At 53.6% G+C, this 18,001-nt stretch overlaps 1 protein-coding gene across 1 annotated transcript in view; it reads left to right on the top strand.

Moving 5' to 3' along the window:
• Positions 1 to 18,001, top strand: part of LOC130124455 (glypican-5-like) — a 142,006-nt gene that overhangs the window by 100,016 nt on the left and 23,989 nt on the right. The window contains 2 exon segments of the mRNA XM_056293909.1: positions 13,903 to 13,942; positions 13,944 to 14,024. Of these exon segments, the coding sequence (XP_056149884.1) occupies positions 13,903 to 13,942; positions 13,944 to 14,024 (121 nt within the window).

Raw genomic sequence — 18,001 nt, 5'->3', positions numbered from 1 at the left:
TGCAGAGAGCGTGTCAAAGTGTCCTTGAGCAAGACACCGAAGCCCTAACTGCTCCTGATAAGCAGGTTGGCGCCTTGCATGGCAGCCTCCTCCTCCGTCAGTGTTTGATTGTGTGTGTGAAAGGGTGGATGTGAGAGATGTCCGTTGTAAAGCACTCTTGAGTGGTCGCTAGACTAACGGTTGTTATGCGAAGAGTCTGAAAACCCTATTGATCGTAAACGCACAATCCAGGGTACAGTCAGTCAGCACGGCGACAGACCTTATTTACATTTTCTAACTCACTCCGGCGTCGTCTTCCCGTGGCAGTTCACTCCTTGCAGGGTGCCAGAACAAAAGACCTGCGCTCTGGGATTAGAACTGGGTTGATGTCTGTGTAGTTCCATGATTGATAATGCGGCGAAGGCTCTCTGGACTCCTCGCATAATATTACGGGCCTGTTGCTACCAGAAGAAGATGTCTTTTAGTGGACGTTATGTGGCGAGCACTGCCGTCTCGAGGTATTACGTTGCGGTTCGATACTGAATCGATTGGACAGATTCCGCTGCCCGTCGCTCGGTTTGACACCTAACACGGGGGAAGTTAGGGCTCATGTTAGAAATAGATACTGGCGTTTCCCTTTTAACGTCCAGAAAAATCATTTCACTCTCAAGCTCTGCACACAGTTCAGTGCAGCCGAGCTCCAAATATATTTTATCTCAATCAGCCTGGTGTAGCGGTCTATGCCGTTGCCTACCAACACGGGGATCGCCGGTTCGAATCCCCGTGTTACTACGGACACAATTGGCCGTGTCTGCTGGTGGGAAGCCGGGTGTGGGTATGTGTCCTGGTCGCTGCACTAGCGCCTCCTCTGGTCGGTGAGGGGGAACTGGGGGGAAATAGCGTGATCCTCCCACGCGCTACGTCCCCCTGGCGAAACTCCTCACTGTCAAAGAAGCGGCTGGCGACTCCTCATGTATCGGAGGAGGCATGTGGTAGTCTGCAGCCCTCCCCGGTTCGCCAGAGAGGGTGTGGGGCAGTGACCGGGGCGGCTCAGAGAGTGGGGTAATTGGCCGGGTACAGTTGGGGAGGAACAGGGAGGGGGGGAAGACAAAATCGACCTTTGGACGGTCAAAAAGGGAAATCTTTCTGTTTTCTCAGGAGTTGACTCAGAGGGGTTGGAAGTCGGTTCGATTTACGCCCTTTGCTCGATTTTCTGGCCGCTCAACTAGCAACAACTTCTTCCAGGCTTGGCACCATCAGCACCGGTGTCACGGTTCCTCGAAACAACCACGAGGTCCTCGTCTCTCGGGGACCGGACTGGCCGTAGCGCTGCTGTATGACTTCCAGATTCCCCCCAGTCAGCCAATTGGAGCAGAGGGAGAGGAACAGGGGAGAGGAGGAGGAGGAGGAGGAGGAGGCAGTCGACTATGGGGGGAAAAGACAGAACCGGTGGGAATGGAACAAGGGCAGATCCAGCCAAGACTGCATGCCCCAGATCCTGCTGAGACTGGCAAGTGACAGTAGCCTACTGGTGGCATACTGCACGCTCATGTGTGGACCAGCTGGGCTGCAGCAGGGGAGGTAAAGTGAGCCAGGAAGAGAGAGAGAGAGGGGGGGAGGGGAGGGGGGAGAGAAAGAGGGAGAGAGAGCACATGCAAATGAGGGTGTTGGGTCCCCTTTTATTTTTCTGTTATTTTTCTTTTTTCCTCCCCATTCTCGGGTTTCTGTTTTGTTTTACTCCTTCAGATTCTTGTCTCGAAACCCCGTTTCCACGGCAAGGGAGTCCGCCCGGTCCGCCGCGGCCTCGGAAACGGCGCGAAACGCCGCGTCCCTTCGTTTTGTTTTTTTGTGATGCGTTCCGCTCGTGTTGTTGCGCGCTTCGCTGTTTTTTTCCCCCCACACGCGTTTGCTGATGTGTGCGGGCGGCGATACCTACACTCCCAAAGACGCCGCAGAATCACAAAAAAAAAAAAAAAAAAAGTGGCTCCCGCGTGGGAGAGCGACGGGCGGTCCGAGGAGAAAAAGCTCCACATTCCTAATATGTTCATAAATTCGGTAACGAGCTCCCCCCCGCCCCCCCCTCCTCCCCGAATCGCCAAATCCCACACGTTTCCGTGTTTATATCTGAAATCCATTTGTCCGCGCCACTTCCGGGACTGCGCGTTCCAGATTGTGGAAATCATAGGGCCCTCGAGAGGGTGGTTGCGGACGGAGAAACGACAGGAAGTAGAAAAATAAACTCGCGGGGCAAGACGCGGCCTCTCGGTTTACTTCCACAAATCATCCCTCCATCCATCCAGCCCTTATCCCAACTGCTTCTCCTGCTGTCGGGGTCGCGGGGGGACACTGGAGCCTATCCCGGCAGTCATTGGGCGGCAGGCGGGGAGACGCCCCGGACAGGCCGCCGGGCCATCACAGGGCCCACACACACACACACACACACACACACACACACATCTAGGGAGAATTTAGTACGGCCGAGTCACCTGACCTACATGTCTTTGGACTGTGGGAGGACCCCGGAGCCCCCCGGAGGAAACCCGCCCAGACACGGGGGAGAACATGCAAACTCCACACAGAGGACGACCCGGGACGACCCTCGAGGTTGGACGACCCCGGGGCTCGAACCCGGGACCTTCTCGCCGTGAGGCGACCGCGCTAACCGCGGCGCCGTGGCCTCGAAACGGCCACATTCCACTGCGACGCCGTCTTCTGCGGCACCTTCAGCGCCCTAAGAGGCTGTTATAACGGGGACAGCCACACGCCTTACGTCAGCGCTCAAACTTGCGTGCGGCGCGGCGCGTAAAACCTGCTCCCGCGGCGTGACCCTCTGGAAGGGGGCGGCGTTTAGGCGGCGCACGAGGGCGCGGCGTGCGCTCGCGTGTTTGCGCGCACCCCCGGCGCATGGGCGTGTGTGCGTCCTCGGTGCTGCGTGTCCGCGCATGTCCCTGTTTACCGTCTGAGAAGCGGCATGTGTGGGAATCTCGTGTTTATTAAATATTTGTCTAAGTGGCCTTGGAAAGCCGGGGCCGTTCATGTGTTTACTGTTAGTGCGGCGTGAGTAGGTTCGGAGCGTGTGAGAACAGCCTGGCCTTTCTAGAACAAAGCCTCCGGTTTGAGAGCATTTCAACGTGTCCAAGGGCCCCCGCTCGTAAAGCCTCGCTGGCTGCAGCCCCTCCGCTCGACCCCGCCCGCCCCGTTTTCGCCGCTGGCCCGGCTTGTGGCTGTTAAGCCCTCGGTTCCAGGCGGCGGGAACAGAACGTTGCGGTGCAGTGTTTTGGGGTGTTGCGGGTTTTAGTGTCACGGGGAGCAGGGGGGGGGGGGATGTGTGTCGGTGATGTCAGGGTGTGTGTGTCTGCAGTCGGAGGAAGAATGAGGTCTTTGTGAAGCTGTTGTTTTGGCACTACCTGCTCTATCTCCCTCTTCCTCTCTCTATCTCCCTCTCCCTCTCCCACTCTCTACCTCCCTCTCTCTATCTCCCTCTCCCTCTCTCTATCTCCCTCTCCCTCTCCCTCTCCCACTCTCTACCTCCCTCTCTCTATCTCCCACTCTCTACCTCCCTTCTACTCTCTCTATCTTCCTCTTCCTCTCTCTATCTCCCTCTCCCTCTCTCTATCTCCCTCTTCCTCTCTCTATCTCTCTCTCCCTCTCTTGCTCCCTCTCTCTATCTCCCTCTCCCTCTCTCTATCTCTCTCTCCCTCTCTTGCTCCCTCTCTCTATCTCCCTCTCCCTCTCTCCCTTTCTACTCCCTCTCTCTCGCTCTCTCTCACTCTATCTCCCTCTCTCCACCTCCCTTTCTACTCTCTCTATCTCCCTCTCTCTCCCTCTCCCTCTCCCTCTCTCCCTTTCTACTCCCCCTCTCTCACTCTCACTCACTCTATCTCTCTCCCCTTCATCACTCTCTCTCTTTCGCTCTCTCTCTCTCACTCTCTCTCTTGCTCTCTCTCACTCTCCCTCCCTCGCTCTATCTCTCTCTCACTCACTCTCTCCCGCTCTCTCTCTCCCTCTCTCTCTCCCTTTCTCTCTCACTCTGTGTGGGTGTATGTGAGAGAGAGAGAGACAATAAACATACACAGGGAATTATTATATTTTCATACATATTTGTATTGATTATTTTGAACATGTCAGAAGTGTCCTACACCACAAAAAAAAGAAAAAGAAAACTATCCACTCCCCTAGAATACATGTGAGCTGCAGTAGCCATCTTTGTAGTCTGTTTTTAAAGATTTTTTTGGGGGGGGGGCAGGGGGGATTTTCCACCTTTATTAGATAGCGATAGTCGAGAGAGGGAGAGAGGAAAGGCAGGAGAGAGAGAGAGAGAGAGAGAGAGAGAGGGCATGCCATGCAGCGAGGGGCCCGGGCCGGATTCGAACCCAGGCCGCTGCGGTAAGGACTCAGCCTTATGTGGTACGCACCCTACCAGGTGAGCCACCGGGGCGCCCTATGTAGTCTTTATTACTGCACTTAATTTTCCTTTTCTTATTAAGCAAAGCTTTCCTGATCTTTGAGGGGGAAAAAAAGGATTTTGTGTGTGTGTGTGTGTGTGTGTGTGTGTGTGTGTGTGTGTGTGTGTGTGTGTTTCTGAAAAAGTTACAGAAAGTTTCTTGACCTTCTTCTAGCTGTAGCTTCACGGGGCCCTGCTGGCTTAAGAGCTTTCCAGTAACACCATCATTAGCATGTGTGTGTGTGTGTGTGTGCGTGTGTGTGTGTGTGTGTGTGTGTGTGTGTGTGTGTGTGTGTGTGTTTCTCAACGGTAAAGATTTACGGCACACTGGTGCGGTACATATCTCCCTCGGTCTGACGCCAGAGCTGATATAACGATCCCCGGGCCTGATTTCCTCCTGTTTCGGAACGGGGGAGAAGACAGGAAAGCGCGGGTAAACGGATCGGGCTTATCGGGTGGACACCTCCCGGTGCAGAGTCTTTGTTAAATTAGCCCGCGGCTCCCTCTAGAAGAGCCCGACAGTATGTACCGCTGTCTCAGAAATGCCGAGCCCCGCGCCCTTATCTCGACACGCGATGGGTGAATTATATGATACTCCTCAGAAGATCCGAGGAGAGGACCGTCGGAGAAAATTGCTGCGGCCTCGCTTCTCGTCTTCCATTATCTGATTCCTAGATGCCCCGTTGCCACATTTGACTATAACATCCATTCATCCATCCATCCAAACCCCTTATCCTGCTCGGGGTCGCGGGGATGCTGGAGCCAATCCCAGCAGTCACTGGGCGGCAGGCGGGGGAGACACCCTGGACAAGTTAGTACGGCCGAGTCACCTGACCTGCAGGTCTTTGGACTGTGGGAGGAACCCGGAGCCCCCGGAGGAAACCCACGCGGACACGGGGAGAACATGCAAACTCCACACAGAGGGCGACCCGGGACGACCCCCAAGGTTGGACTACCCCGAGGTTCGAACCCAGGACCTTCTCGCTGCGAGGCGACCGCGCTAACCACTGCGCCACCGTGCCTCAGTAGCGTTCATCCACTGCCAACTTAGCTAAAATAGCAACACACACACACACACACACACGCGCACGCCTTGAGCAAAGCTATCAGCTAGTGCCGCCATAAATCTAAAGGAGGTGGCGTTATCCAATCTAAGTGGGAGCGAGGCCGGCGTTTCCCGTATTGTGGCATCAGCACAAGTCGCCCAACCTTTCTGGAGTTGCGTGCTCAGGTAATTAGAGTGAAGTGTTGTGACAGATGCGCGCCCGCCCGCAACGCGTGCTCGCACACGTACAGGTAAACACGCAGACGAGCAGACACATCAACACCCGAGTTAATTACCTTCCATTATTCTGCAACCACTGACTCACACATACGGCGAGACACGTTCAACAAAAAGGAAAGCACACGTGTGTGTTCCTTAAGCCGTCACGCTCCGTCAAGCCTTCACCACCCTTGTGCCGGGAGAGAGATCCCTCCCCCGTTGTGCCGCCCCCCCCCCCCCCCCAGAGGTTTCTCCCTATTCGTCCCCCTTGTTAAAGGGTTGTTCCTTATCCGATGCGGGGGTCTAAGGACGGGATGTTGCGTTGCTGCAATGTAGGATGCTGGGCTGTGCGAGTAAAATCGACTCGGGTTTCCCCCCCCCCCCCCCCGTCGCCGTGCCCTCGGCTGCCAGGACGTCTCCGTGCAAAATAAAGCGACGGTTCCGCGCCGCGTTTTGGAGCGTTTTCAAGAATTCCCCCCCACCACCACCACCACCACCACCACCACCCCCACCCACCCCCGGGGGGGGAGGAGTGCTTCCCAGTCATGGCAGCTGCGCCGTCGCTTGTAATCCTGGCGCACGTCTCCTCGGTCGGGCCCGCCGAGCCCCCGGGGGGGGGGGGGGGGGAGGGTAGCGAGTCCACCGTAATTGAAAATGTCCCGTGCAGTTGTTGTGGTCGGAAAGTCTCCAATGCAGAGAAACGGAGCAGCTTTCCCACACATGTCTCTCACACACACACCAGCGAGGCCGTGCGGTGGGCCACATCTGCGGACCCGCCCATCTGTGATGCATAGCGTGCACTTGGCCCCATGCGAGCTGCGGTTGCTTGTTCAACGCCGTCGGACGTGTCTCGAATCGCCTCCTCATGGCGTCACCGGGCGGCGGCGGCGGCGGCGGAGTCGTCTGCAGCGGTATCTGCCGCGGACCGGGGGGCCCCCGCGGCTCCCCGGCCCTGTCCGCGGCAGCTGGGAGGGGGGAAGTTCCTCGGCAGTGGCGTGGGCCTTCTCGCAGTTGGCGGTGCGGCGAGCGGCGTGGTGGGACATGCGCGACACATGCTGCGGCGTAGAACGTGAGGACTCCATCAGTTCTGGGGATGACCTCGGCGTGTGCGGGTTTCTTTGGAAGTGCTCCGCTGGTTTCTCTGCACGGGCCGGGTGCTTTCCTTTCTAAACGGCGGCTTCGACTTGGGCGGCTTCACGCTCTCCTTACGTTTTTTCAGTGTAGTTTGTGTCATGGATTTTAGCTTCGAGGCCGTGTTGAAAAGAGCCGGGCCTTAATTGGCGAGGCTCACTTAAACTGGCCCGGCTTGTCAGCTGTGTCACGGCGTCCGGCTAGCGTGGCGGTCCTATTCCGTTGCCTACCAACACGGGGATCGGCGGTTCGATTCCCCGTGTTACCTACGGCTTGGTTTGGCGTCCCTACAGACACAACTGGCCGTGTCTGCGGGTGGGAAGCCGGATGTGGGTATGTGTCCTGGTCGCTGCACTAGCGCCTCCTCTGGTCGGTCGGGGCGCCTGTTTGGTGGTGGGGGAGACTGGGGGGAATGGCGTGATCCACCCACGTGCTACGTCCCACTGGTGAAACTCCTCACTGTCAGGTGAAAAGAGGCGGCTGGCGACTCCACATGTATGGGAGGAGGCATGTGGTAGTCTGCAGCCCTCCCCGGATCGGCAGAGGGGGCGGAGCAGAGATCAGGACGGCTCGGGACAGTTGGGGTAACTGGCCAAGTGCAACTGGGGAGAAAAAAGGGGGGAAAAAATCCAAAAGAAAAATAAACTCTGTTGGATCGATGTGACCACTGTGCATAAGACACGCACTCAAAGCTCTTCAGAATAAAAGCCAATCATAGAAAGTTCTGTAAAACCCATGAAAATACGAAATAAAAGCTTGATTTTTTTTTTCTTCTTTTTTTTTTTTAGAACAGAGCACATGTACTTGCAAAATACCCATCCGCGACCCACTCTGCATCTGCTCACGATCCCGTTTTGGGTCAGGACCAGTACAGTAGTGCAGAACTCCTGGCCTGCAGCAACGGTAGTCTGTAGTTTTTGCCAGGCAACAACATTAGCGAAACTCAATCATCAAGGGGGGCTGCCCTGGTATCGCCTAACATTTTAATGAAATATTAATTCAGAACACTTAACATACCGTCTCCGTTAGTCACACTGCCTCTGTTTTCTCTTTACGGCGTTCGTTTTGAAAAAAATGTTGATGCAGTTGTATGGCCTTACAGAAACGGACATAATTGTTTGCACATTTCACTTTGGATCGGGTACTTTCTGTCGGATCCCGTATACCAGGAGGGTGAAGCGCTTGTGCTGAGCTCTGATTTGAGGATCTCATTTCACTGCAGTTCATCAGCTTCACATGGCTGGGGTCAGAGATGACACGGGGACTTGGAAGCGGTTCTCAATTAGTTAACAAAAAAATGTTTTTTTTAAATCCTCATACTCCTCCGGATCTGTGAACTCTGATCCAAACCCATCTCCTCAGCTCCTCCAAGACCTCCACCAATGCATTGTACTCGACATGCTTTGTGCGGTGAGTGGATTTTGGGTTTGAATGCTGTGGCCACATGCACCATGTTGCCTCCATCGATGGAGCCGTCTCTCCCGTGGAGCTGCAGATTCAGTGTGTTATCCTTCGAGAACGCCACATTTATCATCCGCTCGCATAACAATAGGTCGACTTGGATTCGACAAGTCTGGTTCAACTCGCCTTTTGTTTGCAAGGAATTTGAGGAAATGGTGCGGGAGATTTAAAAAAAACAACGCTAAGCCACTCTGCCACAAGGCAACCACCAGCCCCATATGATCCATCACCATGTCGCCATATTCCTTCTCATATTTTTGGACTAGCTTGTGAAACTGGCGATGACTCGGTACTTTTGCAAGGATGAAGTGGACCAACTAGTGAACTACTAATTGCATCACTTTCTTCAACTCTTCGTCGATGAATTTTGCCAGGGGCGCCGCTTGATCTATGACGCCGTGGAAGGTGCTGAAATTAGGGATATCCTGTCACTCCCTCATCTGTCCAATTAGCCCCTTCTCTTTCCCATGTACATGTGTTGGAGGCTCCAGCATTGCACACAGAGTCACAATTTCACCAGTTCCGACTGCTGGGTACAAAGAAAAACTCTGGTACACATTTTTCTTGTGACTTTGAACGTTCAGCTTATGTCGTCTGTAACTTCCTCTTTTACGGTGGGCAGCACGGTGGCCCGGTGGTTAACGCTGTTGCCTCACAGCGAAAAGGTCCTGGGTTCGAACCCCAGGCCGTCCCAGGTCCTTCCTGTGTGGAGTTTGCATGTTCTCCCCGTGTCTGTGTGGGTTTCCTCCGGATGCTCCGATTTCCTCCCACCATCTAAAAGACATGCATGGTCCGCGGTGGTGTAGCGGTCTAAGCATCGGCTTTGTGTCCATGCAGTTGCCCACTGGGGACCGGGGTTCACGCCCCGGTCTCGTCAGATCCGACTATGGCCGGGCTCGGCGAAGCAGCAGTCATTGGCAGCGCTGTCTTCGGGAGGGGGGCGGAGTCGGCTTGTGTTCGTCACATGAATGCGTCTGTGCGTGTGTCGGAAAAAGCAGTGGCGGGGCCTGGAGTGGCGAGGCGACTCCTTCGAGACTGCCGGCCGGAGAGATGCAGTTGGCGAACGCATGCAGTACGAGGAGGGGGGGGGGGTTTGAAGTAAAATAGGGAGCGATTCGCCACTAAATTGGGAGAAAAATCAGAAATAATTTTAGGAAGAAAAAAAAAAGACATGCGTGTTAGGGTTAATACTCCTGCCTGTGCCCCTGAGCAAGGCAGTGGAAAGAAGTGCTGGAGTTGGTCCCCGGGTGCTGCAGCTGCCTACTGCTCCTCTCCAATAGGATGGGTTAAATGCAGAAGACGAGTTTCATTGTAACCTGTACAATGACGAAATAAAGTGGCGTTCTCTCTTTCTTCTTCTTCTCTTACTGTGCTCATGTCCTTTCATAGGCTGAGCTCATTACTCGTTATTGACACTTGACTTTTCATTAAAAAGCGGTTCATTACAAATACAATAAGCGGTATAGCTGTGATGCGATAAGAGTTTTCGTAAGACCTTGCATGGCTGTGTAGCTAGTGCTGCTGAGCGTCAGATTACGCAGCAATTTACTCGACTAAACCGCCGCAGCGGCTGCCATCTCTGCCATCTAGTGGACACAGGCGGTATTGGATTTGTGTTAAGTTTGAATAACTAGACAAATAGTTAAATATCACCACTTGCATAGCCATTGAGCTCATTCTACACATACACACACACACACACACACATGCGCGCACACACACACACACACACACACACACACACACACACACACACATTCCTGTTAGTTGGCTCATTAGTCCTCCAGTTGGAGCGCCAAAATCAATCCACGGCTGAGTGCAGGTGACGAATGGGCCGGTTCCCCTTAATTTCGGGTCAGTATCCTGGACTCCTACGGTTCCTCTACCATGGCTGTCTTTTATATACCCCTGCTCACACACGCACACACACACACACACACACACACAGACGGGTACATTTGAAAAAAGAAAAAAAAACCCAGAATCAAAACACTCCCTAATGCGCGCCCATGTTTCTCCCTCTGTTTCCAATTTTTCTGTTTATGAGTTTCTCTGTGGGCCTGTAATAGGACTGAGTCAGGTCAGCTTGTGTCAGTGCGAGGGCGTGGAGGGCCGGTCCCCGTGGCGATGGCGCACAGGAAGCCAGGGAAAGGTGGCTGACATTAGTTAAGGGGAGGCAATCACGCTGGAGTGAGTCAGCGCCATAGAAAGGAGACAGAAAGAAGCCATATGTTAGAAGTTGTGTCGGCTGTGTGGGTGTGTTGCCTGTCCCTTTGCGTGCGTTTGTGCGCCGAGGTTGGGGCCTTTACGGCCGCCAGGGTAGAGCAGGGCTTATTGATCGCTGAGAAAAAGGAGCCGTTGAACACTATGCATCCACCCACACACACAGAGAGAGAGAGAGAGAGAGAGAGAGAGAGAGAGACTCCTCGGTTTCTGCAGCGTTGCCTGCTGTAGCTCTCCCCCACCATCCATTCGAGACACGTGTCCTGCGGGGGGGGGGGGGGGGTCACGCACTGCGCTCGGTGTCCTGTTCAACTTAAGCAAGAGTGGGAGACAGAGATCGAACGTGCAATTACGACGCGGTGAGAAAGAGGGAGGATGTGGGGGAGGGGGGGTGGGGGTGGGGGTGGTGGTGGGGGCGCGTGTTTGTGCGCACACGTTATTAGTTTTCATCTGCAGCCCTATCATAACATGCGATGTCTGCCCCGGACCCGTCCGCACACGTGCAATATCTATTTCATCAGGTAATCGGGGCCCAAGGCTCTCGCTGTCGACAGCTGCCGTAGCTGCCGCCTCGGTGTCCAACATGCGCTGCGAAGAAATTATTTTAAGTCCGCGCCGCATACTGCCGAGCACTAAAAACCCCCAGCGCTCCTCTCTCATGAGCCCCCCATCCCTCCAATGAGCCCGGTTTCCCCGCTAATGCCTCATCCCTCGCCAAGCGGTGCAGGCAGGCAGGCAGACATTTGCAGCCGAACACACACACACACACACACACACACACACACACACACGCAGAGCTGTTTGACTCATCAATTAATCATTGCGTCGAACGGGAAGTTGGAAGTCCAAACTCTATTGATCGCCTGCCTCATGCCGGAGCATGACGCAGAGCCGCAGGTGCAATCAAGACCTTCGGGGGGGGGGGCGGGGGGGGGGGGTTTTGTGTGTCCGTAGCAGACAGGGGCGTTTGTTCATGCAGACGGCGGGTAGGGCATCCCTGACGCGAACTGCTCCCGACTAGAGGAAGCAAAGAGAGCGAGGCGATGGAGAGAGATTGACTGCATAAAGAGGAGAGGAGGACGGAGAGAGGTGTGCAGGGGCGGGAATGAAGCGAGGGAGGATTTTTGCATTTTTATGGGGGGGGGGGGGGCCTGTGTGAAGCGCTGTCTCAGCAGGATGGGGGAGCAGAGGGCCTTATCAAGACGTTGCTTAGATCACAGGCCAGAGATTCTCAGGTTCAGCACTTTTATGATCGCTACCACTCATATTTCCTCGCAGATACGTAGTGAATATGTACACACACACACACACACACACTCCTATCCGTATTCTGCTATTCACTGATTCAAGTTTGGCCTGAGATTACCATAATTAGAGTCGTTGCCTGCAGAAGTCTGAAGGAACCCTTTTGAGTTGATGCTTGCAAATGCGGTGTTGGTGTGTGGCCCATAGAGATGTCTACATTTTTTGGAGCACTCCTTGTGGGTGTGTGTGCACGTGTGCATGCATGTGTGTGTCCGTGCATGTAAGGGTAGGAGGATATGAGTGAGCGAGAGAGTATGGAAGGGTGAGCGAGTTGCAACATTAACAGCTTTTCTCTTCAACCCGCTAACTGGTTCATTTGTAATGTACTGTGCTGTTGTTGAGCTTTTATTTTCTGGTTAAGCGTCCGTGTCATTCACTTTGTGTCCACATGGGTCTTCCTCCGGGCTCTTGAGTGAGTCTCTTCCTACGCAGTACACTTCGGTAGACCATGGGAGCAGCGTGTGATGATGTGCTAGATGGGCGGCACGGTGGTGCAGTGGTTAGCGCGGTCGCCTCACAGTGAGAAGGGTCCTGGGTTCGAACCCCGGGGTTGTCCAGCCTTGGGGGCCGTCCCAGGTCGTCCTCTATGCGGAATTTGCATGTTCTCCCCGTGTCTGCGTGGGTTTCCTCCCACAGTCTAAAGACATGTAGGTCAGGTGAATCGGCCGTACTACATTGTCCCTAGGTGTCCCCGCCTGCCGCCCGGTGACTGCTGGGATAGGCTCCAGCGTCCCGCGACCCGACTTCGGATACGCGGCCTGGATAATGGAATGGAGTGGGTATGCCAGATGTGAGCTCTACACACACTAGGATTCAGAAGTCATTAATATGCTTGACTAGTCCGGGTGGCGTAGCGGTCTATTCCGTTGCCTACCAACACGGGGATCGGCGGTTCGAATCCCCGTGTTGCCTCCGGCTTGGTCGAGCGTCCCTACAAACACAATTGGCCGTGTCCGTGGGTGGGAAGCCGGATGTGGGTGTCCGTGTCCCGGTCGCTGCACTAGCGCCTCCTCTAGTCGGTCGGGGCGCCTGTTCAGGGGGGAGGGGGGGAATAGCGTGATCCTCCCACCCGCTGCGTCCCCCCCGGCGAAACTCCTCACTGTCAGGTGAAAAGAAGCGGCTGGCGACTCCGCATGTATCAGAGGGAGGCATGTGGTGGTCTGCAGCCCTCCCCGGATCGGCAGAGGGGGCGGGGCAGCGACCGGGACGGCTCGGAAGAGTACAGTCGGGGAGAAAAAGGGGCAAAAAAAACAAAACATGCAAGAATAATGAACCGAAATGTTGATTCTAATTGTTATTCTACAAGAAAGCCTCAACAGCTCCTAGTCTGTAGTTATCGAGGTATAAGAGACAAGTCCTTACCGCCTTTATGATACGTTACATTATTGCTGATCTGCTTGAAATGATAAAAAGTGAGGCGATCCATTGGATCGTCACAACAAACTGATCTGAGATATTACTTTAAAGGGCCTTTGGACACGTTGTGTCTGACGTAACGCTCCGGTGTCGTTTCAGGTCATAGTGAAGAACTGTTTCATGCTGTGTGTCCATTTCACACTCCAAACTCCCCCCCCCCCCGCCCCCCCCCACCGTCAGATATATCCGAGAAGTCAAAACAAGCAATCGATCTTTCGTTTCTGTTTTACCAAAACTATCCAACATTTTTTTTTTGGTGCTGTTATCACAGCCGTAATAAATCTATGGCTCCGCGTTGTTTCGGGCTGACGTAACCCCCCCCCCCTCAATTCTTCCCCTGCTCCCTGTGTTGCGGTTCTCCCCGACTTCGGATTTCAACTCCTCAGAGCTGTTGTTCTGTCAGCTTTGCAGCTGCCATGTATTTGACTGCAGAACACGAGCCGCTGGGTTCTCCTTCCGCCGCGTCTCTGTGACCCGTGTAGCACATGAGACCCCGCTGTCTGGGCTACGGTGCACGTTTGCAGGACGTCATTCTGACCGAGGGTTGGCCGATTGGCTATGTGATGCAATGTCCACACTGCAAGTTGCCTCATTTCTGTCCATCCCTTTTTTTTTTGTCCTCTTTCCAAAACCCACACCCCCACCCCCACCCCTACACCTCCATCTGTCTTGCTCACAGCTATACAGGCAGAGTAGTGGGGAACGGTCTGCAGGCCCAAGAGGCAGAACCCGGAGGTCAAAGTTCGCAGCCCTAACCCCACCCTGACCGAGATCAAGGAGCGGTTGGAGCGCTTCATCCAGGTACGACCTCCGTTGCACGGCATCCAAGTTGTCACCTCCCAATAATGTGATCTCCCGAGCTGTCATAACATTTAGAGTTTTTAAGCCACGCTGGCGTCGTGTAATTGGAGGCGAACGCTAACCGTTTTCCATTGCGGTGTCAGAAATGTAAATCATGTTAGATTACATAGTGAAACGTAATGAAAACAAAGGCGAAGCCACCCATGGTTGTTATTCGCCGAGCGCTAGGCCAGCTTTTCTCCCTTTTTCTGCACCGCGGCCAGCGGGGGAGATATAGAAGAGAGAAAGATGGGAAACAGGCGGGGGAAGTTTGGTGGCGATTTCAGCCGTTCATTACACTGCGTTGAAGTAATTCAATTAAATTCAATTTGTCGTCATTAAAAACCACGTGTTGGCACATGTGTAACGCGAATGAGGGTTGCGGCTCGCCAAACGCCGCGAGACAGACATACGCAGACATGGCAAATTACAAGGCTCAGCGTTCTCGGTTTTTATTTTTCGAAGCCATCCAGCGTGCCGAATGTCGCCACAGGAGGGCACTGTTACATGACCTCACACGAACAGGAACTTTTGGATCCGTGGAAACGTGGAATCCGGGTGAAAATCAGTTTAAAGCGATCTGCTCCTTTTAAAAAAATCTGGGTATTTTCCGGGGAAAGTCGGTAAAAACCGAAAACGCTGAATCTCGCCAACATAGTATGAGATGTATACAGATGAAGGCTAAAAGCTCAAGTAAAAAAGAGCACGAGTACAAACACATTTACAGACATTCAGTGGGTGGCCAGGTTCAGGTGGGCAATAGCTTGGGGAGAGGAGCTGCTTTTGAGCCTGGTAGTGCGGGCTCTGCGGCTCCTGTAGCGCCTCCCAGGGCGCAGGAGAACAGCCCATGGTTGGGGTGGGTGGGATCTCTGCTGATGCCGAGACCCCTTCCAAGGCAGCGTTGGTGATAAATGTCTTTTATGGCTGGGAGCTGGGTACCGGTGATATGCCGGGCCGCCTTGACGACCCGCCGCAGAGCTTTCTGGTCTACTGAGGTGCAGTTGCCGTACCACACTGAGATGCAGCTGGTCAGGATGCTCTCTATGGTGCAGTGGCAGAAGTTGGTGAGAATTTTGGGGGGGTAGATGGGCGCTCCTCAGGCCCCTCAGGAAACGCAGATGTTGCTGGGCCTTTTTCACAAGGGCCTGGGTGTTTGATGTCCAGGAGAGGTCCTCGCTGATGTGGACTCCAAGGAAGTTAAAGCTGGAGACACGCTCCACTTCCACCCAATTGATGTGTATGGGGGGAGTGGCTGCAGCTTCTAGACCTACAGAGGTCCACAATCAGCTCCTTCGTCTTCTGCACATTGAGGAGAAGGTTGTTTGCGGTGCACCATGATGTGAGGTGCCAATCGTCGTCCATTGATGTCCAGGGTTAAAAACTGACATCGGAGTCAAACTTTCCACGGGCCGGGGCCGAGAAATATAGAGTAAGCAAACATCGCTTCGGTCTTGCGTGCTCGGGCTCTCGCCGGGATGCAGACAAGACAACGAGGAGCCCGAGGAGCCGCTGAACTTGCCTCGGCAATTTTTGCCAATCGGGAGGCTGGTTTTGACTGAAGAAGCAGATATCGCAGATAAATGGAAAAGATAAAGGGTGAAAGGGAGACAGCGATGAATAAAAAAGCCAAATGGCTGGAGAAAAAAAAAGAAAGAGAGATGAGAGACGGGAGCAAAAGGTCAGGAGTGAGTGGCAGAGAGACAGAAAATGACACAAGCGGCTTCAAAGTGGCGCCGTTTGTCATGTAGATGGGGTTTAGGCTGAAAAGGGTTCGGAAGAAAGGGGCCGTTTCACACAGTCCCTAGAGGCCATTTGAGGAGACAAACGGACCCAGATTCGGTTCCCTCTACGTTCGCCTGCCCTTTTGTTGCCCTGAAAGTCATGCCAGCAGATAATACACTGACCGACTCTGCCTTTATGTCTCCATAACCCTCTTGTTTTCTTTATCTTCCCTCCTCCGCTCTCCCTCACTGATTGCTGATGCTATCCTCCTCTTCCCTAAACAAAGTTGATCTCTCGGCACTCTCCTCGGCCGTCGGCGCCCTTTCCCCTGTGTTCACTTGTGGCCCTTTGCTGCCGTTTCTGTTGCTCCCGCGATTTCGCTGGTATCCCGCCAGTCCGCCTGCCTCCTTGTTCGCACGCCTCCTCGGTTTCCTCGGGTGTTTGCCTCCGTCTCGCCCCTTAACTGTCTGTGTCTCGACCGGCCCACCCACCCGTCAGCCGTCGACGGCTCCAGATCATCGCCGTCGCACCTTGACAACCCCGTCACTCGGCGCACGATGAGTGTAGAAGTGCCTCGTCGTGGTGGGACAGACATGGAGTCAACTGGCCGTCCCCAGTGGTATTTACGGACTTCAACGCCGGCCTTGTTGGTGCGCCGAGTAGCAGAGCTTTTATGTTTACACCAGATAAGAGCGTAGCGCGGGATCCATCCGAGAGCTGATCGGCTCAATCTGGCAGCTGTTCCGAGACGCACATCGTGTGATTAAGCAACCACACATACTGTTTGCATGCACACGTGCACAAGTTCATACACGTGCGCGTCGCACAAAACCTCACAAGATTAAATCCCCAAGTCCTGAAATGTTTAAGTCAAGGGGTAACGGTTTACATTAGCCGCATTGCACGACACATTCATTACACCGCTGTAGACGGTATGTAGAGATGCCTTATAACTGGTCCAGTGTGAGCCATGAAGGTTTTATTCATACGTTATGAGTCCACCTGGCAGGCTGATAAGTCATGTGTCGGGCCTACTTCTCGTCCTGACCGAGTGTTCGGCTCTCCAGATGGGGTGAGGTATCGCCATCAAGCATACAGCAACAGAAGATGTTAGTGGAGGCAAGGAACCAGTCGGTAGGCCCAACATGAGAATCACCAGCCTGCAAGGTGGAGTCCACAACATGTGAATAAAACCTTCAGGACTCATACTGGATCAGTTGTGCCATATCTACAGACTGTGTATACTGGAAAAAACAATATCCAGAATAGTTCCTAGGTGGAGTAAAGAACTTGTTTCTGCTAAATGTGGGAAAAATAAAACAATTAGGACTGAAAATTAAGACTTTTGAAAATATTTGCATATTGCCTTTTGATTTTTTTTTTGACTGCGTTTTGCACAGGTATGTCAGTGAAATTCTCCAGTCTGAAAGTGTCTTTATGCATGCTCAATAATCCAGGTCAGGAAATCGCAGAAAGGTGAATCAGTTCATCCGGACACAACGTTTAGTGAGAGAGAAACGCTCATCACTCATCTAATGCCCCTTTCCCGCTACATGGTGCCGGCTCCACTCGACTCGACTCGACTCGACTCGACTCGACTCGACTCGCATCTGCGTTGTTTTCCATTACCGTAACAGTACCCCCTCAGTGTAGCTGGTCGTCATGGCGACGCCTGGTTTTCCATTTCAAAACGTACTTTTAAGATAACTCCGCTTCGACCGCTTCGGTGTTTAAACGTGCCGGGTGATATCCCATGCGCGCATTGATGATGCAGTGAGGCGTTTCTCTGACCAATCAGAGGTCTGCATTGATTTTGGTACCCGCTCCCGTTTTTTTGGAACCTCGACAAAGGTAGGTACCAGAAAAGTGGTAACAGTTACCGAAATGCCGGGTACTTCCCAGTACTGGAAAACGAAAAAAAGGGCGAGTCGAGTTGAGCCGGTTCCATGTAGTGGAAAGGGGGCATAATAAGTGACCTCTTCAGTCTAAACTGACTACAGGTAACCCGACCCCTTATAAACAACACAGACCAAAACCAACGATCGGTCTCATATGCAAATTCCCGTGACCATTAACTAGAGTTACAGTGGCCGTGTGTGCTATTCACAGAGGATTTGGGAATGTTTGGAATCACGGCATTGTAAGATGGCGACAGATGTACTCTTAGCCCCCCCCCTCAGTTCAGGGACGGTCTTTCCCTCTTCACATAGATGGCG

The sequence above is a fragment of the Lampris incognitus genome, chromosome 14 (assembly GCF_029633865.1).
Source record: "Lampris incognitus isolate fLamInc1 chromosome 14, fLamInc1.hap2, whole genome shotgun sequence".
Classification (NCBI taxonomy): Eukaryota; Metazoa; Chordata; class Actinopteri; order Lampriformes; family Lampridae; genus Lampris; species Lampris incognitus.
The sequence above is the reverse complement of the archived record's forward strand: the minus strand, read 5'-3'. Positions and strand labels throughout refer to the sequence as shown.